The sequence below is a fragment of the Trichoplusia ni genome, chromosome 6 (assembly GCF_003590095.1).
Source record: "Trichoplusia ni isolate ovarian cell line Hi5 chromosome 6, tn1, whole genome shotgun sequence".
Taxonomy (NCBI): Eukaryota; Metazoa; Arthropoda; class Insecta; order Lepidoptera; family Noctuidae; genus Trichoplusia; species Trichoplusia ni.
The window spans coordinates 12,186,385-12,210,231 of NC_039483.1; the positions used below are offsets into that span (position 1 = coordinate 12,186,385).

General features: G+C 36.2%; 3 protein-coding genes across 3 annotated transcripts; 2 read left to right on the top strand and 1 right to left on the bottom strand.

Moving 5' to 3' along the window:
• The first annotated feature begins 226 nt into the window (after positions 1-226).
• LOC113494981 (rapamycin-insensitive companion of mTOR) lies at positions 227-12,254 on the top strand. Its single transcript, XM_026873534.1, has 24 exons — positions 227-474; positions 623-899; positions 1,000-1,131; positions 1,840-2,069; positions 2,416-2,638; positions 2,750-2,903; positions 2,994-3,098; positions 3,178-3,303; positions 3,380-4,048; positions 4,125-4,310; positions 4,392-4,600; positions 4,676-5,063; positions 5,145-5,368; positions 5,932-6,124; positions 6,395-6,659; positions 6,736-7,303; positions 7,377-7,495; positions 7,623-7,707; positions 7,798-7,944; positions 8,218-8,424; positions 8,576-8,724; positions 8,802-9,290; positions 9,394-9,521; positions 9,629-12,254. Exons 1-24 carry the CDS (start codon positions 435-437, stop codon positions 9,869-9,871), a joined length of 5,556 nt encoding a protein of 1,851 aa, XP_026729335.1. The 5' UTR covers positions 227-434; the 3' UTR covers positions 9,872-12,254.
• A 544-nt stretch (positions 12,255-12,798) lies between these two features.
• On the top strand, positions 12,799-14,647 carry LOC113494984. Its single transcript, XM_026873537.1, has one exon. It carries the CDS (start codon positions 13,103-13,105, stop codon positions 13,823-13,825), a length of 723 nt encoding a protein of 240 aa, XP_026729338.1. The 5' UTR covers positions 12,799-13,102; the 3' UTR covers positions 13,826-14,647.
• Positions 14,648-18,542: 3,895 nt separating this feature from the next.
• On the bottom strand, positions 18,543-20,360 carry LOC113494985 (zinc finger matrin-type protein 2). Its single transcript, XM_026873539.1, has 3 exons — positions 20,044-20,360; positions 19,589-19,830; positions 18,543-19,076 (listed from the first exon to the last, which is right to left on the bottom strand). The coding sequence occupies exons 1-3, from the start codon at positions 20,156-20,158 to the stop codon at positions 18,837-18,839; spliced, it is 597 nt and encodes a 198-aa protein (XP_026729340.1). The 5' UTR covers positions 20,159-20,360; the 3' UTR covers positions 18,543-18,836.
• Positions 20,361-23,847: the final 3,487 nt, after the last annotated feature.

The following is a 23,847-nucleotide window of genomic DNA, read 5'->3' on the forward strand; positions in this document are numbered from 1 at the left end:
GATTCATTTAGAATAGAATTCCACATTTATTTTCAATGAAGAAATGGGTTTTCGATACTATTTAGTTTTTGTGATTTTAATAAATCAATGTATTAAAAAATACGTACTTAGTTTGGGGAATAAGTAGTGTTTATTTCTTGAAGTCACTTATAAAACCTAATTTATAAACGACGATAGTTTTTTTAAGCCCAAGGACAATCTTCAAACTTTTTTAAATTGCAGGATAAACTTGTCAGTCAAAGACAGTCAAAGTAGGTATATGTCAAATCAAATGTGTGGTGTTGGTGTGTGAGAAAACAGGACTGAATTACAGCTTATTTTATGATCTATGTCTAATTCATATAGGAATTACTGAAAGTATTTATGTCCCTACACGTTGCTGTAATATAAGAATACCCATTACTTTCACACACTGTTGCGTAAAAAATGTTATAATGGCTACCTCCTACGAAAATTGGTTGAGTCGCAGGAAAGGTAAATATTTGTAATTTTTTTGGGTATTAATTGAAATAGTATGCCTGTATTTATCATATAATATTAGTATTTTGTTAATGGAGATGTAAACTATATTTCACGCTCTAAATTCAATTATTTCGTAACACGTCTAAAATGTACATTACAGGTAAACAGAGTGATTTATTCAAATTGGACACTAAGAATAAAACACCTGAAGAAAACATAAAAGAAATACTGCAGGGACTCTATTCGAAGAGAACATTACACAATGACACCTCACCCACCAACAAGACTAATCCTATGGAATTCAAGATAGGTCTGAGAGGCATGCAGAAAAATGGCTCTGATAGCCGTAAACTGTCCTACTTAAATGCCTTAGTCACCTTATTATGTAAAGAAGATAGAAGTAATTTAGGCTTTACACCTGATGAACTAATGACATGGTGAGAACATAGTCCTGTAACTTGACATAACGTCACAAAGCTGATGATATAAATCAGTTTCGTGAGATATTATTAAAAATAATATAATTATAATTTTCAGTATTCGTGTGAGTCTAGTAGATGAATCTATGGTAATTAGAGCAGCAGCCTTAAGAGTATTACGCTACTTGATTAAGACAGAAAGTGATGTAGCAACATTTAATAATTTGAAATTACCATATTTAGTTATAAGGTAAGTGTTATTCTTTCATATTAACTGAATATGATGAATCAGTAAAATTTAAAGCTGAATCCTAAAAAACAAAAAATTGCATTCATATTTTCCATAGTAATCTTTGTGAATATATTGTTGACTTTTAAAAATAAGTCATGTATTATAACCATATCATTAAATCATTAGACAGATAATTTTAATAACATTATCCACTATATTGTCATAATGTACTTTTTTCGTGTGAAAATACTGTAAGACTTTCATACTGATATAAGTAAGCAAATTAAAAAGTTTTTGAATTATAGCTTTTACTTATTAATATGTAGAAAAAGCAAGCTACACTCAATAATGTTGTATTTTGTTGGTTCCAAAAATATGCAACATATTTTTCTTGCGTTTTGATAGAAATATAGTAGTGCAAATATACTTGTATGTTAATGTACAATTGATGAAAAAAAGGGAAATATTTTTTTAAATACTTTCCGTCATGTTTAAGAAATAGTTTTATTTAAACAGCTACCTTGGGTTTGAACGTTCAGCTATGAGCATATGAAATCTGTTGCTATCTGCTAAGCCTGCATAAAAGGCATTAGAGCCTATTTAATATTTAAATTATACCCATATTCCATAAGTTGTAAGTTTTAGGGAAAAGCAATATTGCCACGTTTTTATTTTACATTTTTACTGCTGTTCAGTTGCTTCTTATAAATTCTTGATATATCCCAGATCAATGGATTTAATGCTCCGGAACGAAGAGGAGCGTGCACAAGCGTTACGCGTGGTCCGGCGCGTGGTGGCGGTGGTGGGCGCGGCGCAGGGCGCGCGGCTGCAGCGCGGCGCCTTCGTGGAGCACGGCCTGCTGCGCTGCCTGGCCGCCGTGGCGCGCGCCGCCAGCGCCGGCGACGGCACGGGCGACCGCCTGGCCAGGCCGGCCATCGCCACGCTGGCCGAGATATGTGAGTCTTACCATGTGTCTTACAAATTATCTGCAATAACTGTAGATGAAAATATTTTACAGCACATTTTTTTTCTTTCTCTCTCGCTCTTCAAACACCATATCATGTGTTACTACATTCCGTCTAATAGTTAACAATTGGCCTGCACGGATAGCCGAGTGGTGAGGGTCACCAAACCAAACCCGCTGTGCGCATCGTGTCGCGGGTTCGATCCCCGCGTAGGACAAGCATTTGTGTGATCCACGAATGCTTGTTCTGAGCCTGGGTGTTATTGTCTATGTGAGTTCTATGTTAGTGTATCACCCCGCGACACAAGGAATTAAAGGGACTTAAAAAATTTTTCAAGGCGTATTGAACCCCGACATGTTCATATCATGTGGCGGTGTGAACGCAGTGACTCGACAGCTAGCAGAATGTGCTACCCCCCGCATGGCTGAAGCGCTGTGCGGCGTGTTGCTGCACGCGCTGAACGATCCTGTCTCACGAAGATCTGCACGCATCGATCTGATGTGTCTTAGTTCACCATACTGTGATTTTCACTTCCGTCCAGCCGGTACTGAGACTAGCAGGTGCGTTAAATCAATACTATAATTTCCACAGTTAATTTAAATATATAATATAATATTATTATTAAAAATAAATAACTTAATTCGTGTTTTTCTTTTATCGAACATGATTAGAGATGAACGTGAGATGAGATTCACATGTAGTCGGCTGGCGCTGCTGTGTGTGCTGCGCAGTTGGCCTGGCTTGCTTCACTTCTGTCACCCTTGTAGCACGGGCGGGCTGCGGGCGTTAGTTGCCGCTCTATATCTTCCGCGATTAGAGGTTCGAGTGAGTAAACAAAACAGTCATAAGTTTTGTAAGATGAGAAGTAATCGACATTTTTGATCTTATTACTGTAATTGTATAATTTACTTCTAGAAAGCAATTTTGGATCTATTGTACGAGCTAGTCGGATTACCGCAACCAGAATGGACAGATGAGATTTCTGTAGCTTTGGATGCAGTTGATCCATCTGATTTTCAAGTAAGTTCTATTTCAGTAACTTTTATCGGTTTTGGGTATAACATAAGTGACATGTAAATATTATGTGGTGTTCTTTTAGGATTCTTGGCGACTAAACGAAGGTTTTGTTGCCGCCGAAGGCACTGCCATATTACCTCATCTCGGTGCTACGGGCCCAGATATAATTGAAATTCATCTCGCGCTCTTACTTCAGTGTTTCTTAGAGGTATGTCATGAGGATTTTCAAATTATAAACTCATCTACTTATACGGTACTATTAAATTATTTCTTTATATTTTCAGGCTGGATTGTTGGACGGGTTAGCTGAAGTGATTGTTACAAGTGATACATTTATATCGGTCCGAGCGACTGTATTATTGGGTCAACTATTGCATTTAATACACCTATATCTACCTCCTCAAATATGTAGTATAACGCCGGCGCTACCGACGCTCATGTCTCAGGCTTCGGCCGGCAAGCCGCAGGCGCTAGCCGCGGTGGCCGCCTTACGAAGACTGCACTCCATGCTCGAAGCTAGGCCGGCGAGTAGCAGCTTGTTCCTAGACCATATTATACAGTATTGCAGTGGTGCATTTAGAGAAAAAGTAGAAGATAACACAAAGAGTCGAAAAGAAAAAGACAACGCCAGTATGGTTAAACCTAAACATGACGTTTCGTTTCATAAAGAAAATAGTATTGAATTTTTGAATGATTCTGATAATGAAAACGAATTAAAACAAAGGCACAGTGTTGGCTCGCGAGCCGATGTTCCTAACAGAAACGTGGGTGCTTTAGTGAAAAGTAAAAGTGTCAGTTCACGGACTAGTGCTGCCGTCAGTAGAGTTACTAAATCTGCGAAATTCTTCAACTTATTTGAACGTGATAGCGACAACTTGATCCGTTGTACATTGGTAATGCAAAATAAAGACGGTAACACGTGGAATTGGGATATTATTAGGACTATATTGAAGGTACATAACCACATTCGAAAGTAAAACCTTTGCTAAAAGTTCTAAGTATCCTAATAATGATTACTTTTTTTTTCAGGAAAACGACACTCCTTTATTAAACCTAAACGATAGCGGTCATAAAGCTTGGGTCACTCGTATAATTAATTATTTGAAGCCGTCTTCCAATAAATATTCCCATACTGATTTGTCAAGTACTTGCCACGGCCACTCCGCAACGCGCGCCGGCTGCCAACTTATTAGACATCTATTGAGACATAATGATGTAAGAATTAGTTTTACGATGATTTTTTTCCTTACTAACATATTATCGTAATTTATTTATTATGTTTTGGTATTTCCTCAGCTTGACTGCCAAAGACTCCTGGAAGATCTGTTCTCAGACGTGAGTCGCCAAATAGAGGCTATTGAGACAGGTTTAAAGGCTCACGAGTGCCTGTTCAGTCCACAGCACATGTGCAACACTATGTGTCAGATGTACTTCCTCTTTATTGGACAACTTTGTCATTCACACAGCGGCTTGAGGCTATTCAAACAGACTGGACTATATGAAAAGTAAGTAATTTTAAAGTACAATAAAAAATGATATAATGATATATTGTATTAAACTAATGTAATTTATTTTTCCAGTCTTTTAGAACTATCAACAAAAACTCATCACAGTTGTTATGTGAAGTTAGTAATATCTAGTCTTGATTATACTTTGGACTCATATCCGAGGGATATTCTGGCAAAAACATTAACATGCAACATTCAAGCTTCAAGATTATACACGACACAATTTCTAAACGTTCTGTTGCGTGCGTCGACGAAATCGCGTGAATTAGTGCGGAGAAAGGCAAAATTGAAAAAGAATTTGGATCATATGAAGTCGACGCATAAAGATAACCCTGAAGTGAACACGGGTGTTGATATGGACACTTGGATACTGCAGATGTTGATTGGTCAAGTCAAAGATGAATCGAAGGCCGTGATAAAAATTGCCCTAACGATATTGGAAGAAGCTTATCACGTTCCTGTAAGTTATACTCCTTATTTTTTGTCTAACACTACAAGGTTTCTGAATATAAGTGAATCAATAAGTTTTTTTTTTCTGTAGTCGTACGTCGAAAAATTGGTAACGATGAAGGAGTTGCTCTGTCAAAACTGTCATCTGGACAAGGCCGCGGATCCTTCGTCTCTTGATTTTGGAGCGGTCAGCGATCGTGGATATTTGCTGTGGTTAAGTCTCGAAGTTTCCGTCGCTGTTCAATCGGTTGATGCGAAATCCATTGCATTTCTCAAGAAACATCTCGATTTTTGGACGAAATCTTATAATTATCGGTAACTATTATCATAAAAGTATTTAAATTTATTACTAGCTGTTGCCCGCAAGTCCACTTTACTGCATAGTTTTCTCAAAATCGTAAAATCCGGTAGATTTTGCGTGTTAAACAAACATGCAAACCTTCTTACAAACATTCGCATTTATAATATGAATCCCCATAACCTATTCTACACTTAAAATAGTAAATAATAATCATAGCTTAAAACCGCTCTGTGAATATATTTCATTTTTTTAAATAAAAAATATTTAAGCCAAATCTTAAAGTTTCTTTCGAATGTCGCCCTCATTACCTCCTTTTTTTCCAGTTAAAAAGTAGCCATGTCCTTTCTCAGGCTCTAGACTATCTGTGTACTAAATTTAATTAAATCGTGTAGCTGTTAGGCTTGAAAGTGAGACAGGCAGACAGACAGCAATACTTTCTTTAAAAACTATGGTCGCCTGTCTAGTACTATGAATCTTGACTCGGTTTGTGAGCAGGATCGTTAACAGTAGCTCCTAGTTTGGTCAGTAGTAGCCCTCACGTAGTGTCAGTGGTCGCTTAGAGTCGTCGGCGTTGCAGGTACGTGCGGCTGGTGGAGGCGGGCGTGCACGAGGCGCTGGCGGTGAGCTCCGCGGGCGGCGCGCGCGGCCTGCCCCGCGCCCGGCGCGCCGCGCGCCCGCCGCCGCACGTGCACGCCGCGCTGGCGCCGCGCGCGCCGCCCGCCGCCCGCGCGCGCGCGCTGCTGGCCGCCGTGCTGCCCGAACACTACAAGGTACCTAGCACAAAGCACTGCCACAAATACTATTACAAAATTAAAACAAACTACGATATCAGATTTTATAAAAAATATAAAAAGAGTCTTCGGTTCCTGAATATTACCAAAAGCATGTTTTCTTTATAAAGATGAATTTAGCGATTAGTTCGAAAAAAAATGTTTTACAAATTAAAAAACACAGTTATAGCTAGTTTAGTTATGAGACTCCACAATTAATTAATTCTGTACAATTTTACACATAAAATAATATAAAAAAATCTTTCTCAGATTCTGCAACGTAAAAAGTGCGCTACGGAACAAGAAATAGCCGATATAAAGGCCTCTTTGTGGGCTGTCGGCAATACCGCAGTCACTTCTCAAGGACTTCAACAACTTATGAGTTTAAGTAACGGCTATTTAGAGGACTCTGTCCTTGTTCACATCGTCAGATTAGCCAAATACAACCCCGTGTATTCCGTGCGAGCGACAGCCTTTTATGTTCTTGGTCTTATCGGAAGTACATACGACGGTGCTAACCTACTATCTGATCTTGGTAAGGATAATCGCATAATACATTTTTGTGTAGTGTTCCTGTCAGATCGATTACTCATAAAACTTCGTTTTTACAGGTTGGCTGTGCGTACGACACACACGATATGACCAGTTCCCAATCATCCCCGATGAAACTTCAGGCTGTAACTTTGAACAGGGTTCAAATGTGCATTACTATGTAACCTCTCCGGAATGCCGTTACAATGCTTATGATGCAGAGCTAAGCGAACATTCAGACCATACCGACCAAAGCGTAGCAGAAAGCTTACATTCGGAAACAACGAAACAGTTTGGAAAGACTGGGTCAATATCGGCCGACACATCCGAAATTAAAGACCAGGATGTTACGGACAATAAGGTTTACGCTGACGGGCGACCGGACAAGAGAAAGTCGCATACGCTACCATCGCAAGGTGTCTCTAGTTCCCACGACCGGCCTACATTGTCTGAATCGAGAACTGTGGACATACTGCGGGACTGCTCAAGCTACGAGCGCCATGGACCACATCGAATGGAAAATAGATTAGTTATAGGCAGAATGAACTCACTAGAGCACGCACACGAGGGCAGAGTGAGGAACACTAGTGAATCCAGCACCAGTGGAGTCAGTAGTTGTGATTCATTTCTAGGGAAATACGCTATTCCGTAAGTATCCCTACAAAAACATCTCCAAACGATGTAAACAACAATATTTTTCTAATGACATTCAATTTCACAGGGATAGAGTTTTAACTCTCAGTCCTATACCAAGTTCGTCTAGTTTGTATGGTATGAAGAGCAGTAATAGTTCACATCGGCCGAAAATACCAGAACTGCAGCGACGGACTTCCACCTCAAGTAAGTTACCTGTTTGAGTAAAAACACTTACAAATAGTCTGATTCACTTTACTTAAAATACCGAAAAGTATATATTATTCATGATAACAAGACTTGCTGAATTGATTAAAACGTTTTGGTTTAACAGGTTTCGCTGGTCATGAAGTAGCCAGTTCACCTCCGTCCCAAATGGATATGACAGGATATGCTACTTTGAAGTCACTAAATCGAAGGTATTGTAACATTTTATATTATCAGGAATTTCAGTATATTTGTTGATTAATTTAAATAAGCATCTATTTATTAACATTTAATTATTACAGGCCTCATTTGTCGGAAAGCGCGGCTACAGGCTCTACCGAAATGGACGACCTTAGTTGGTTACTTTCGGACACCAATCGACGTACGAAGCCGTTCTCTTCACTGAGAGACAGAGCTAAAACAACTAAAGAAAGAATGACAAAGCTCAGGTATTGTTTTTGTAATACTATCACTCTCTACTTACTCTAATGACTATACTCTAAAACTTGTAATGAAGAATGAGATTTTGAATGTATTGTAAATTCATGCAAGTTCTATTGTGCCATGTGTCACTGGTTAATACTCTCCTGCCATTTGTAGTTTTTTAGGGTAACATTGATATAGCTTCTGTGAATAATGTCTATTATCACCACCATTGCATCACCATGTATGACCCTATGGAAAATAACTTCTAATAATGATTGTTGCATTGTCCCGTTTAGCCTGTTGGAGTACGATTGGAAGCCCCTTCCCTTGGGCGAGAGCTCTCGCTCGTCCCCACCCGCAGTGGGTGTGGGCGCGGGCCCGGCGGGCGCCAGACGCCGCACTCCGAGCGCTACGCTGCCGCAGCCGCCGCCTAACTCCTCCGCGCATTCACCCGCGTACATCGGCATCTGCCTTCCCAGGGACCTCATGGAACTCTTTCCTCGGTACCTAACATCTTTTTCTTCCTCAATGCTATTCCTATCCTTGAAAACCATCATGATTACTTGTGTTACTTTACAAAACAGGTTGTATGAAAAGGCACAAATATGTGAATTGGTCATATAAGTGTAAAAACTAACAAAGTTGTTCTTTCAGAGATGAAGAGAAATATGATGAAGATACTGACAAAAGTGAACATACGAAACGTGGTCGCCTTCCATCTTTCCTCGTAGATACTAGTAGTGCAAGCACAGAAAACAAATCTCGAGCTACACCTGATAGCCAAAAGCTAACATCCCAAAAAGGTATAATCAATTAACAAAATAAATGATTAGTCTGGATTTGTAGGGATGAATTTATCTTTATTTTTTATTATTTTTAGCTGGTTCAAACATTATTGCAGTGCAACTACATAAGGCTAGTTCTAATTCGGATAAAACTGACACAACAGTGGCCTCTAATGCCGATACATCTACAGCAAGTGTAGAACCGAATGACACAAATACGAGAACACCTAAAGACAAACCTAAGAGGCTAGTCACAACTGTAAATGAAGATGAAAATGTTACTAACACTTTATCTAAGAAAACTGCTGAAGGAAGCGTTAAAACAGTCAATAATGAAAATAAAAGTGAAAATGTCGCTGCAAATAATGAAGACTCACAGGGTACAAGTCAAGTGCAGGATGGATTAGACCCTAATCGGTCGATTGCCGCCGACGGTGAAAGTGTGGCTCAAAGTATAGGTGCTGTGGTTACTGAAGTATCCAGTTCCTCTAGCAGAAAGTGGAGACATGCAACTGCGGATTGTTTGGCTTGCGTTCGAACCCGGCCGCCTTCTTCACATGAATTACGCGAAGCGTTCTTTGCTGGTAAGATCCTTGCGCCTACGTCTTATATTGCTTTCGACAGTTAGCTCCTAACATAAAGGATAGAAAACACTCTAAGTTTACGCTTATTTTCTTAATTATTTAGATATGGATGCTTCTGGCTCCATCACCAAAGACACCCGCAGTCCGGTAAACGAAAAGGCTGATCGTGGCCCGCAAGCGGAGTTGTTACATCAAGTACATTTCATGTCCAACCCCATACACTTAAGACAGGTATGTTATATGGAAAACTATTATTTTTTGTTGTGACCAAAAATGTTTTTGATATAGTTTTTTTTTAGTTTTATAGCAATAACAAATATTTTTTTCTACTCTTCCAGGCTCGGTCTGTTCTTCTGTCGATGAAGCAGCGGCATCTAGAGGTATTCCGGAGTCCCTGTGTTTACTCTGACGTATGCGCATTACTGGCAAGAGACACGTACATGTTATGTGCCAGACGGTTTGTACAGGAACTTTTTCTTGATACAAATTTCGACTGCTTTGCCACTGAACCGGCTGCTGTGCTGAAACGTCACGGCGTGACAACACCTTCAGATAGAATATCTACTGATGTACACCAATAGTATTTAAGATCATAACGAACATGTAAGGTCGTAAAATATTGTTTAAACTGTCAAAATCGGTTTTAATTACAATTATTTTAAACCCTGATATTGATTAAAATTGAATGTGACTTGCATTAAAAAAACGCTATTAAAGTTGCACGATGTACGCTAGGATTTTATCAACCCAGTATGTCGTCGAATCCCATCCAATTAGCATGGAACAAAAGTCTTAATACAATTTGAACAAAGTAATATTGCGTCCCTTCAGTATTAGATAGTCTTATACTACCTACACTGCGTTAAATATAGCAAGATAGGCGACCTTACATAATCGATCGTGATTTCTAGTAACATAAAATTTACTTTTACGTTGTTTTGGTTTTGGTAATTTATTAGGTGTTAATTTAATTATTCCTGATGCTATTGCTTACTGTTAGTCTATTTTCAAGCACTTGTATGGATTTGAATATTATAGCACTTTGTTTAGATATAATGTAATGTATAGAGACGACCTAGGTGTAACATTAACGATCGACTCACGATTTAACATATACAGAGCAGTCTTCAATTAGTATAAGTTGTTACAGTTTTACATGTAAAATATTACTAATTTATAATATTTTATAAAGTAGGATATCCGATTGTAAGGGATATATAATTATATGCTCGTAAAGTGTGCGATAAATTTATTCATATGCAAAGTTTTTATTTTGCTGGTTTGTTGTTTAACTTGCGATAAACTGCCCTAAGTTATAATAGAGTAATGGCAAGAGACCTTATCATGCATGATTAAGCTTATATACTTGCTCTAAAGCTGCCACTCAATCCGCTAATGCCAAAATCAATAAATACCTATTTATGTTTACTTATCTTTTTTAAGTATAAATTTACGTCCCCGAGTGACCGCCTTCTCGTGACCCTGTTATGTTCAATGACCGTAACGTCAAAATTAGCCAAGACAGTATTGGATAGTAATCTGCACATTAAAAATAACCAAATTACTATTTTTATAATTATTAAAAAATTCAAAAACATTATGTCGTGACATCGATTTATGTTACTTATAGAAACGTTTTTGATTTTGTTGTATAATTTGAATAGAAACTCAAGAATGGCGCGATTGCCTATAGTTACTCTCCTAGAAAAATAGTTATTATAATTAGTTTATAAAGTCTCACATAATGACAATAGTTACTGATCTTACGGACTGAATATGCACCATTCCCACTGACTTCAATAGCTTAGCTGTACCTCTTCATATATCCCACCTAAAACGATACACAATGTTCCCTAGTTTCAAGCATAATTAGTTATAAATACCTATTACAACCCTGTGTTCATTATTTAACTAAAGTCTTATGTTTGCATTTAATAGTAGTTGTTCCCTTTTGTTCGTTGTTGTTATTTATAAAAACTAAATCAGAATAGCAATCTAGTTTTACATAACATGATATTATAAGTATTAAAAGAGCACACTAGATGTCCCATATTACTATTTGTTATAGGAATCTTTTGTTAATAATAGTGGGAAATATGTAATTTATATAAGGTATATTACTAGTGAAAAGCAATAAATAATGAAAGAAAGCTGTCACTTATATACTGCCGTATTTATGAGAAACATTCTTGTATTCTCCTTCCAAGTTTATTCAATTATGCGTCCTCGAATTTCTGCATTTATAATACTGTACCATAATTTATGAATTCAAACTAATATCAACTACAACAAGCACTCAGAGGTACTAAAAGTAAGTAGCTACTCAAATAATATTTACGAACACATATGTTTTGGTTACAATAGGGTAACCAAAAGGTGCGTGTTTAGTGTTTCCATTCTATTTATTCCTATGAACGTAAAAACTGTCTATCTGTCTCTCACTATTCCGGCTTGGTTAAATAATTTGTATATATTTGAGTCCGATATTTTTGTAAACGTGGTAAAAATGAAAATGGCGACTCATTTATTATATAACTTATTAACTTTTATATGCAGATCTGCATATTTATTCCAGACAAGGAAATTACTTTCATTATTTTTTAGTTTTATCTTCCTTTAGTACTTCTGAGTATTGTACATTATGTATTATGATACTTTCCTGTTGAATACTAGTCCTAAGAGTTGATTCTAATTGTATAATAATGCCTACATTATTAATAATATACAAAGAGTTATTAAATAATATCTTTCAACGTGCGTTCCGGTATAAAGTTTTTTTTTACTAAATACAAATTAATTTATACGTGATTGCACATTATAAACCTATTCATAAAATATAGAAAAAACAAAATCGTGCCATTGTGCTGGTTCCTTGCAGTTATATTTACATGTTACATTACTACTAAGTATCGACTTTCGATTATGCCACTTCATTACAATAAAATATATTATTTTAATAACGTATTTATGTTTTTATTACCTCTATACCTCTACTCATCATTGGGCACTGAGACATGAAAAACATTGTCATTCTATGCTTAATAAAATTACAACTGGCGACCGGCGCACATTTATTTATTTATTTAATTATCACACTAATCTACCATTACAGGTTACTTAACCTAATGCGGTAGCTAGGACTAAACAAAGGTCTAAGCAGCATTTGCAGCGAGTGAAGCTCAAACGCTTTTTAGTGACATTCGAAAATAGATTAAGCTATCGTATAGCAAAGGGAATAAAGCCCATAAGCATCGGGGTCGGAGTAAAGAGAATTCTCGAGTATCTGGATTGTGTTTCGCTACAAATATAAAAGCCCTAATTCTCGACTCCGCAAAATTAATAACCTATAGTGTTTCTTTTATAACATGTAGAAATTGTAAACTTTAATAGTAAAATAATTAATATTCCTCATTTTGTTTTAATATTCTCCACAACTATACTCAAAGATGAGTAAATGCAATGCCTTTGTTGATATAATGTCAAAATGCATAAAAAAAGCGGCAGTCAAACAAATGTCAAACGCAGTCTGACTGACACTGACACAACTGACAGGAGAGACAACAAGACAACAAAGTATCAAAATAAAATAATATTATTGTTTAAAATTTATTAAGTACCTACTTATAAAATAATTAGTGACCTACCATAACAGGTAATCATAATATCATAAAGTCTACGTCTTATAAGTCTTGGTCTACGTGTTATCGGTTGAAACATTGTAAACCTGCAGTTTTCGTTGGTTATCATAACCTGAAGTGAGTCTGTCTCGAGTTCTAGTAGTATAAAATTGAAGAATATTGAAATAATCAAAAATGTCCGATGATAAAAAAATCGATGAGTCTGCTATTAAGGGATGGACGAAGGAAGAAAAATTTGATTTAATGGTAGCTCTAAAAACCTGTGGATCACACGAAACCAATAAATTAATTGAATATGTAACAACAAGATCGTTAGAAGAAATCGAAGCAGCTGTCTTTTATTATAAACAATTAGCACTTAGGCATCCATTGTTTGAATCCAAATGTAAGGTAGAAAAGACTAGACAAAGTCGTAAACCACGTATGCCTCTGACAGGCTGGGCCAAGCTGCTTACAGACTCTTTAAAATTCAATGAACTCCGAACAGAAACATCAACTGCTGTGAGATTGATTGCAGATTTAGAAACACTGCCCCCGCCTTTGTGCACGGGTGGTGTAGATTTTCGACAAGTATATCACCAAGTAGCCAATGCTTTAGAAGGAAAACAATTGACTACAGATTTGGTAACTGGTGCAGTGCTTCACAGAACCATAACTGAGACAGCTTTAGCTAGTAAAGCATTTATTAAAAATACTGCTTACAAGTATGTACTAAATGAAATTGATTTGTCTGATAAAGCAATTAACATGTTTCCTAGACCTACTGAGGATCAAGAGCTTTCTGTAGTCCGCCATTTAGCGGCCCAAAGGAGTTACAACCCATTGAGGGTGGCTGAAGAGTACCTTCGTCCTACATGCCAAGTGGCATGGACTTCTGCACAGATTAAAGCTGACTGAGGTTTGCTCCGGACTCTCAAGTCCCAAGCTGATGTCAGCTCAGATGAGAGTGACGATTATTAAATAATTGAAAAACAACAGACCATTCAAACAGTTTTATAAACCAGATGAAAGATTTTGACTAGTGTTTATGTGTTTACAATTATATGTATAGTGACAAGTTAAAACATAATTTTATGCACATTCAAACAGCATTTACCTGTGAAATTACATAAGCAAGTAGGCAATTATTGCCAGTATAATATTGGCTTATTAAATAAATGTTAAAATATAGATTTCTCTTATATTGACAGTGAATAAAGGAAGAAAAGAAGATGAAAAAGGCTGGAAAATTTTTACATTTGCTTGTTAGATATTTGAGGAAAATGCAATATTTTCATTTACATGTACACCATTAGTGTTAGTACTGAATCAACTGTTGCATTATTTGTGCTAACATACATAAACTATTGAACTTCAGTGACTAATTAACTTTATAATTACTACGATTTAAGCAACTCTTCTCTCTGTTTACTATAAATGTTAAAAATGTTTCAAATATTGTTAAATATTACTATTATGTACTGTTTCATATGCATAAGACATTACATTCAGAAATATGTGTTAATTTTAAATGCATGTGATGTTTAGTTTTGTAGCTCTTGTAATTGTTTGATAATGTTATGTGGCATAGGATCAATTAACCCTTTAGAGCATTGTAGCCAATGTAGCCATTATAAGCATTACAGCATCGCGTCGGTACATTTGCCTAATCCAAACTAATATTATAAATGCGAAAGTAACTCTGTCTGTCTGTCTGTCTTTCTGTCTGTCTGTCTGTCTTTTCTTCACGCCTAAACTACTGAACCGATTTGTGTGAAATTTGGTACAGACATAGTTTGAAACTTGAGAAAGGACATAGGATAGTTTTTATTACAAAAAATAAAAATAAAAAATAAAATTTATTACGGGCATACTATATAATAGTGCCATCTATTGGTCAAATGTCGAGCTGTTCCTATGCTCCGTAGATAGATGGCGTTAATCGCGCAATGGTGTCATTACACGTGTTCGGTTCATGTTATTGTTTTAATTCATCGGAAAATCCATCAGAAAAATGTAAATAAACAGTAAAAAGGTGTAAAAAAAAAATATTAATATAATAAAAGTTTTACTACAAAGAAAATGCTCTAACGGAGTATAGATAATTCTATTAGTACTACGCGCAATGGTGTCGATCGTTACACGAGTTCGGTTCATGTTGTTTTAATTCATCGGAAAAAAGTAAATAAATAGTAAAAAGGTATGAAAAAAATAATAAAATAACATATAAAAAATATAATACTACTTTTAGTACAAAGAAAATGCCCGAACGGAGTATAGATAAATAATCCGAGTTGTTACTATGGTCGATAGATGGCGTTGGGATCGAAATAGATCGCGCTATGGTTTCGTTACACGCATTTGGTTGGACATAGGATAGTTTTTATCCCAAAAATCCTGCGGGAGCGGGAACTTCTCAAAAATCCCGCGAGATCGGGAACTATGTGAGTAAAACCAAAAATCTGCCGGAAGTCACTGTTCCACGCGAACGAAGTCGCGGGCAAAAGCTAGTTATATAATAATGTGACAAAAACCGGAAATTGTATTTTATTTATTACATAGCGGTTAGATACATTTTGAGTTGGATAAATATCAATTGACGAAATGTTGATAGGTCGCTGGCATTTAACTTCTTATGAAACATTGTGGAAAATGGGATTGGATAGTTTTCCAGTAGTCACAAAAACTTCATACATTTCCCAAATAGTGCTACCTACCAATTGAAGAAAGAGATGAGGCCGGAAGGCGGCAGGTATTATAAAATAGTAGGTAAAACGATTCAAGTGTACCTACCAATGATAAATAATTAAGATATGGAGAAGGAGAAAAAACTCGTCGTTTAATAATAAATCACGTATTACACAAGAAATAAATTAGTTATTATTTATTTAAAGTTAGACATAATTATAATTAGGTAGTTGTTCCTATATATTCGGTTCCATTATGAAGAATTCAACCATTCTATGAACCTACTGAATAACTTCAGCGCTACTTTAACGATTCTGTCCCAAAAACCAGGTTCTTCTTCTTCGTTTTGACTTGACGCTGATGGGTATTCATCGTCGAAGTTTTCTAACTGCCGTTTTTCTCGCTGATATTCTTGAACGCTGTCAAGAGTATCTATAAAGTAAAAAATATATATCAGCATTTTCTCACATCCTATAAGTAGCTATAATATTGTTGATACATAGCTTCAATTAAAATGGAGTGGACACCTTATTGTATATTACACCTATTTTACCACGAGCTAAATCAAAAAGCAACCGATAGCGCGACAGTCTAGGTAACTGGGTTATTGTGTTCAACAAAACCTTAAACCTTTTAAGGCTTAAAACGTAACTTTATTTGAAAGTAAAGCTTACCTACCTGTAATTAAGGCTCTAGACAGACGGACTGCATTTCAACTGCAATCCAACTGCAAATTTGCAGTTCAAATGCAGTTTGAATGCGGGTGACACGACTGCAATAGAACTGCAAACCAACCATTACTATTCAAACTGCATCCGAACTGCAAACTTGCAGTTGAAATGCGGTCCGTCTGTTTAGACCCTTAAACACATTTAAGTTTTCGATTGCTTGGTAATTAAAACAGAAACCTAATTGAAGAAAGATAAACGTAAATATTTGAAAACGCTAATACGTACGTATGTAGGTACGTACTTAGCTATATACCTACTGAAGCATATTGAAAAAAAAACCTAAACGCCAAATAAATAAATAAATAATAATAACTTACATGACAAGCTCGAGGAGTCTAATGGTATCTGAAAAATAAAAAATACCTTATAAGTAAACCACATCGTTATATTCTTTGGTACCTACTTACAAATTCAGCTAGGTACAGGCTATCAAAGTAGCTAAGGGGTTAAATATGTCCTAAATATTTTTAGAAATTTACAAAAATAACTTACTTGAAATGCCGAAATACATGAATAAAGTATAGTTAGTAAAGCAACAGACAAAAGTATCGTCCTCATGTCTCCGTTTTCAATCACCACATTGATCCGCCATGAATGTGAATTTGCGTTTTATAGGAGGGCGGGGCTTTGCCTGATTGTGGCGGAAAATGATCTTGCAGTTTGATTAGATACTCACAACAAGTATTTAGAGCTATTTTTTATTTTTCCTCGTGTACGTATGTAGTTATATCATTCTCAGCGAAAACTTCGGCTAAGGCTGCATATGCCATCGAGGGTTTGGCGTGGAAAGTGCTGAACTTGTATCGATAACAAATCTCCATTCCCGTCCCGCTTTTGTTAAAGATGCCTGATCGCTTGCATATGCATTGCACGGCTAGCTGTATACCACAAACTACTACCACATCTTGCTTGATTCACCCATTGACTAGAATTTACTCTCATAAATAATGTTCTTGAGTGTTTTTCTTTAATATAAAAAAAAGAATTCCCGCATTAGGGATATTAATCCTTGTTTCGCGGGGTGTTTCAAGAAAGATGTACAAAGACACCCAGACTCAGGGCAAGTATTCGCAGATCACACAAATGCTTGCTTTGAACGGGATTCAATTCAATTCAAAATCTTTATTATTCTCATATATATTACATAAGTAAATTAAATGCCCCGCAAAACCGTTTACACGGATTGAACCCGCGAAACATCGCGCTCAGTGGGTATGGCGTGGTGACCTAAACCACTAGGCTATTTGTGTAGTTTTCTACACTGGGTGCTATTTAATATAAAACAAAAATAATGAATACTACCCAGAGTTGAATGATCATAGATCACACAAATATACATAAAAAATGCGGGCATCGAACCCGCACACATTCTAGAGAATTTGTTATTGAAGTAAAGTCAAATACATAAATATTACTTAAAGCTACAGAGTAGTAAGAGTTGCACTTTTAAACTTCAAGAAAAATTATAAATAATTAGGAAGGCACCTTTGGTGATATCTGTACCCACATTCAAGATTGTAGTACTTCGTGTATGTTTTCATTACCTGAAACGACCTTGTCGATTCAGATGCATGTTCCGCATCAAAGCTCTCGTACAATAGAACACTGGACACTGTATCATAGGCGTGGACTCGACGGGAAGTGAAGAGTCATCGTCACGTAATAAGTTCTGTAGGCAGGTGGGTAAATACCCATAATTAATTGGACACACGTACTGTACTTCGGTATAAATACTATTTGCTCGGTACGGAGGTACTTGTTTGAGTTTGCAGCGTTTTCATCTCAGGTTTAAATACAGTCAGTGTCCAAGGTGACCTTTCTATCTACTGGTACTGTTTCAGTGTTCATTGGGTCTTGGATATTTTCGCAACTAAGTATTTCCTCAAAGAACGGCTCCTGAGTTACTTTGAAGTATACCTACCTTCATCTATGAACTTAAAACATATTCATTAATGTGATGGCAGGAAGAGTTTTGCTGTCGGCAGATATTGTTGCGTGTCTGTTGGTATACTTGCATAAGCTGATGATCTGGTTCAATTTTTATTCTTTATCAAAACTTTTTACTTTCAATGTATGAATATGTGTAAATAATATAAAAATAGTCTTACTGTTTTCAGTTTGTTTAATAGACATCTAAACATCATGGGACATCTGACAAAGTAAAACATGAGGATCTTACAATAAGGTAACAGACAGACCAATAATAACAAACTAAGGTACTTGCAACATATTTATTATTACTCATATTATTCTGTGAACAATTCATTAAATCTAAAATTACAAAAGTGTACAAAAAATGTTTGTTGGGTTAATAACTATTGAATAATATCTATAGACGTCCAAGCATCACTTTTAAGATGAGGTCATATTATTCTAAGAAACTCAATTGACACCTAAAATGTTGAGGTTCTCTGCACAAGCAACCTTAAAATAATTAAAAATACGTAGCAATACTAAACTTCAAATGTGGATCACTTTTTTAATTATGACTAAATTAAAGCTAATGTTGGTCATTTCTTGGTGCCTCCGAATCCAGAGAATCCCATGATCTGAGCTAGTTCTGACTGAGCTGGGGTGTCTTCTGGTTCCTCAGACTCCATCAACTTACGCTTCTTATCCCGACGCCTTTCACGGCGCTGTTCTTTAACCCTGGCCTCCTCTTCTGCTGCCTCCCTTAGCCTAGTGTCCAACTCGTACTCACGCTTCTTTTCTTCCAGTTTACGTTTGTTCATTGCAAAACGAGCTTTAACCTGAAAGAAGATGATTTCATATTTCAATACAATATGTTCAAATCAATATGCTGGTAAACATATTATTTATGTTTAAATGGCTAAAAGAAGTAGGGATGAAAAAGGGGAGTTAATCAACTCTCTTAGCTATACAAAAAGAGTCTGAGATGGTAAACATAGAGATAGAGATCATAAAGCTTAAAATTCAGACTCAATGTTGGACTAAGCAAATTTTTTGCAAACATACTTTGCACTACATTTACCAATGTTATTAGTTAATTTTCAAATGACACCAATCATTACAAAATCATATCTAAATGAGATGTCATTAACTAATAAAGACACGGAACCAGACATTTACTAATAAAGTCTCTATGATTTCTTTTTGATATCTCCAGCTGCAGTTCTGCCGACAATTTTTTTTAAAGAACCAATTAACATATTATGTCTTTTTGTATGTTCTGTGTACATAAATAATTAAGTTTTTCTCATATTTATAAAAAAGTAAAATGTTTACCATGTTTCCTGCTCACCTGATCTAATGAACTCCTTTCAATCTTCATGGACATGCCAAGATTCCTTTGATGTTTCTTTCCATTGATATGGTCCAGAAAGTTTATGGAGTCTTTGACAACACAATCACAAACATCGCAATAGTAACCTCCAGACTGGGAAGTTGGAGTGTTCTTTGTGATCACGACACTTTTGCCAAGCTTTGAGTCGAGATCGACTTTGTAGTCGCGTTGTTTGAGTAGCTCCCTCTTAACTGGCGGAACTGGAATATAACATAATTTCTTAAAATGTGCAATAATTGAGTGCTGCTAGACAACAGTATGGAAAATTGATAGTCTTTGTTATAACAATAAAGAAAACCATTATTTCTAAGTAGAAAAGAGAAATTTCAAACTTCATTTCTTAATGTAATTTAGAGCTTATATATAATAAATTAAGAGAAACTAAAATGAACGTAACATGTATTATGTATTACCTTTCTTTTTGGCTCGTTCCTCTTCTTCTATTTCGGCTTTCAACCGCTCGGCAGCTATTCTTTCGAATTCGTCTTTGTCCCATTTTCGACGATGATCATCTGGTCGCATACTCATGATGCTGATATTTTGTTAATCTTGGTATTGAAAGCCCAAGAGAACAGTCTTGTTTATTCTATGCTATTGGTTAATTGTTTTTATTGCTATTCAGAAAGAAAAGAAACAACATTGGTCGAAGAATAACACCGATAACACGAGAAGTTATAGACAGACGATTGAAGCACCTTCCTTTGCTGTTGACAATATAACGTTTGACATTTGACAGCACACTGACTTTGAATGTAATGTCAACAAAATTATTGTCAATGACTGTCTTTTTAGTTGTCTATAGATTTTATCGGCTTAGATACACAGGGTTTACGAACATAATTTAATTTTGTTGAATTGAACTTGAATATTACATTTAAAATGAGATACCTATAAGTTCTTTTAGTTTCTGTATACAACTAAAACTTTTACCCTAAAGTTAATAGAGGCACGGTGTTTTAATAAGAATTCACTTTGTTATAGGAAATTGCTGCAGATGGCGCCATGTGTCGCTGGCCGCAGTTTAATTTTCAAATTAGCTGGGGATATGATTTCACTCGGGTACTTTATTTGTGAATTTTGTAAACTGACATTTTTAATTGGAATGATTTCAATACATTTGGCGGTAAGCCTCTTTTCTAACAAAAATGATTGCTAAGATCTAAATAAAACACACTTAAACTTATATCCTGACATTATAAAACTATTACTGAAAATGTGGATTAATAAACTAGATACTTTGTAACTATGTAAATTATGTTTAACTGAATAGTAATATATCACATTACTCGATCATTGAAATGAAACTACTTTTACGGATTTTATCGCGGTTTTAATTTTAGATTTTAGTTCCCGACGTTTCGAAACCTTTGCAGGTATCATGGTCACGGGCAGTCTGCCCGTGACCATGATACCTGCAAAGGTTAAAACGCGATAAAATCCGTAAAAGTAGTTTCATTTCAATGTCTAACATTCGCGTAAACCTAAGAAACCACTACATTACTCGATCGCTGTGTCTAGTCTATTACAAAAGCAAGTTATTATTTCATTTCACGAAACCTAACGATAAATTAATGTTCCACTTATAATCCGGTTCAGCTTCTATCTACTTACTTAATATCAGAAAATTCATTTCTTTTGGGCATTTAGTGAAAGAATATCAACCCTTAGTCTTTCTGAAGTGTGATATTGAGTGTAATTTATACGAGGGATGCAGGAACCCTGGCTGGGGAACGGTTGATGAGGTGAAGTGATGTCGTTATGGAGGGAACGGGAAAAATTGATGGAGGTAATGACGCTCAACGCTGAGTGCAAAAAAGAGTTGATAAGGGACGGACAGCTGTAATACGGAGGACAGGACTTTATATCATGTCTAAATACAATGAAATCGATTGACATCAATTCATAACAATTATACATTCAAAAGGTCAAGTAGGTTATAATTACCCAAGGGTAAATAATATGCGTAGGAACGGATTGAAGTTATTTTATTCGAAACCTGTTTCGGTGTGAATAGCAGGTTTCATTTAAAAATTGTAACTATCCTTAATGAAGCAGCTTAATCAGTAAGAAAAATAGAGACATAGAGAATTGAACTCCGCGTTGTCATAGAGATATCTACTAAACGAAGATTTGAGCCTGGTAAAATAATATTTCTTACGTGATTTTGGTCCTTATAAATAAGTAAGAGAATCACTTGAAGATGATTCTAAGACTACTGAAGTGACCATTGCAAGAATGGAACCAAAGAGGTAAAAATTATTTGTAGGTGCAGGACTCAGGATCATAGGCGGTGGCCTATGATCATCACCTATCCTACAAACCCCCAGGTAAATTTATGACTGATAACGCCGCGTAGGTGTGCTTTAATTTTGTTCGTGTTTGTGTTTCTTGTCTTTAAATAGTGGCTTTAACATAAGCTCTATAGCGTAGGACGTGACATAAATTTGGTAGCAATATGAATTATCCAACAGCAATATTAAGATCTGTCAAGATTACTCACTACATCAATCTCTTCAGGTAATTATAGCAGCACCTGCAATGGCCTTCCACCACCAAAAGGTGGCTAAAGTGAGAGCAAAAAGCAAGAGAAGTATTTTTTTCCATAAGAACTTTAGAAATCAGAATCTTAAATAAGAATCAATGGTTTCGATATGGCATTAACAATGTAGAGTACTGAAAAAACATATCAGAAATAATCAGGTCGTCCTCTGTCCGTTTGCTCTCTTAGACAGGCATGGGTTAATGCGACACGATTTAGGACAAGAAGCCTGACGAAGTGACGTCATGAAGAGAACGAGCGTGGAGGCCCGACCGTGACACATGGCATGACTATAACATTATTATGACGAGAAATTTCTTCATTTTGCCCTTTTTGCCGGCGAGATAGCAGTTATCTATCATGTCTCTTGTTTTTTGTCGTAACTCTTCGTTGTTCTATTTACTTTACTCTGATGTTGTGTGGATCGATATGCCGCAACTTCCCAAGTGCCTATGCACCTACTCGAGTTATATTTGATTTTAGTGTTATAGTATCTGTTCTACTAGAAGGTTCTATTCAGCTTTAACATATATGGATTTTTTGCAGACGGTGTCGATGTAAATTGCATCGGTCTCGTGAGAGGAACAATTTCAGGAAAAACAGACATGAAGGGCGGAGCGTGCTCGGATCCGACGCACGTCGAGTATGTGATAAATTGACTTTACCAAACAAATTGGCACAATTTTCTTTACACGTCATCACCTTAACAGTCATTAAGCTAACGTTAAATCGTTGGTTCTTAACGTAAAAGCTACTCTTTCTGCGGATAAAGAGGAAGCCATTATGAAGATGAGTTCGTGAGAAGACACCGAGATCTAGTGTTGAGTTTAATGTGTGAAAGATACTCTTGTTATACCTACGTACATAGATCTGTGTCAATCGTAAGAGTGTCGTTACAGTTCATGACCAGTAATGAGAGTCGTTTCCTGTAACGATTTAATGTAATTTAACTGACGAGGTTTAATAATAGCATGGTCACACACTTGCCTACTTGATGAGCAGTAATAATGCTCTTCGAATAACAGGCAGTAAAAAATGTATAGTTCAAAAGATAAAATAAAGTACCTTTACAAATACAAGTTATAATGAATGAAATCATTCGATTTCACAGAATTCCAGAACAATATTGAAGCGGTAGTAATGTTCGGTGAATTGTGTAATGTAAAACATGTCACTGGGGATTCGCGCGATGTCTAGGTGTTGCGGGCGACTATGAACAAGAGCGCACGCCCCCGGCTGTTTCTGCTCCGATAAATCATCTCTATCTTACCTCCCACCGTATAATGAAGTTCGATTGTTTCCTTGAATATTATTAACTACATTAATGTACTATTTATACCCGTATGAGTAAGTATTTTTGGAGAGACAACAAACTGTGTTTTGGGAATTCTATATTTTTTCCAGAGTTTTCGAAGTGTGATACTTTTTTTACGTTGAAGAAAACGAAAATAAACATCGTGGTTCCGAGTGACTTTAATTTGAATGCAACAATTATCGCAAATTTTAATCACTAATCTCAGAAGGTTCATGGCCCGGATTGCAATTTACATACGTCGTGAGTAGCGAGCGTTTCAGTATTTGTGCAGTTTTACTTCTTAAAACGTAACACCAAAATCATTTCTGAATCTCCAACGGACTTTTATAAAACAATTCCTCTGTATATTAAAAGAAATTTCCC

Excerpts from the sequence above, each read along its gene's own strand:
- LOC113494981 (XM_026873534.1), top strand. The coding sequence starts at position 435 with ATGGCTACCTCCTACGAAAATTGGTTGAGTCGCAGGAAAG. Across the intron at positions 4,049-4,124 it reads TTATTAGGACTATATTGAAG|GAAAACGACACTCCTTTATT; the intron begins GTACATAACCAC and ends TTTTTTTTTCAG. Across the intron at positions 7,945-8,217 it reads GAAAGAATGACAAAGCTCAG|CCTGTTGGAGTACGATTGGA; the intron begins GTATTGTTTTTG and ends TGTCCCGTTTAG.
- LOC113494984 (XM_026873537.1), top strand. The coding sequence starts at position 13,103 with ATGTCCGATGATAAAAAAATCGATGAGTCTGCTATTAAGGGATGGACG.
- LOC113494985 (XM_026873539.1), bottom strand. The coding sequence starts at position 20,158 with ATGAGTATGCGACCAGATGATCATCGTCGAAAATGGGACAAAGACGAA. Across the intron at positions 19,831-20,043 it reads GGAACGAGCCAAAAAGAAAG|TTCCGCCAGTTAAGAGGGAG; the intron begins GTAATACATAAT and ends GTTATATTCCAG. Across the intron at positions 19,077-19,588 it reads AAAGGAGTTCATTAGATCAG|GTTAAAGCTCGTTTTGCAAT; the intron begins GTGAGCAGGAAA and ends ATCTTCTTTCAG.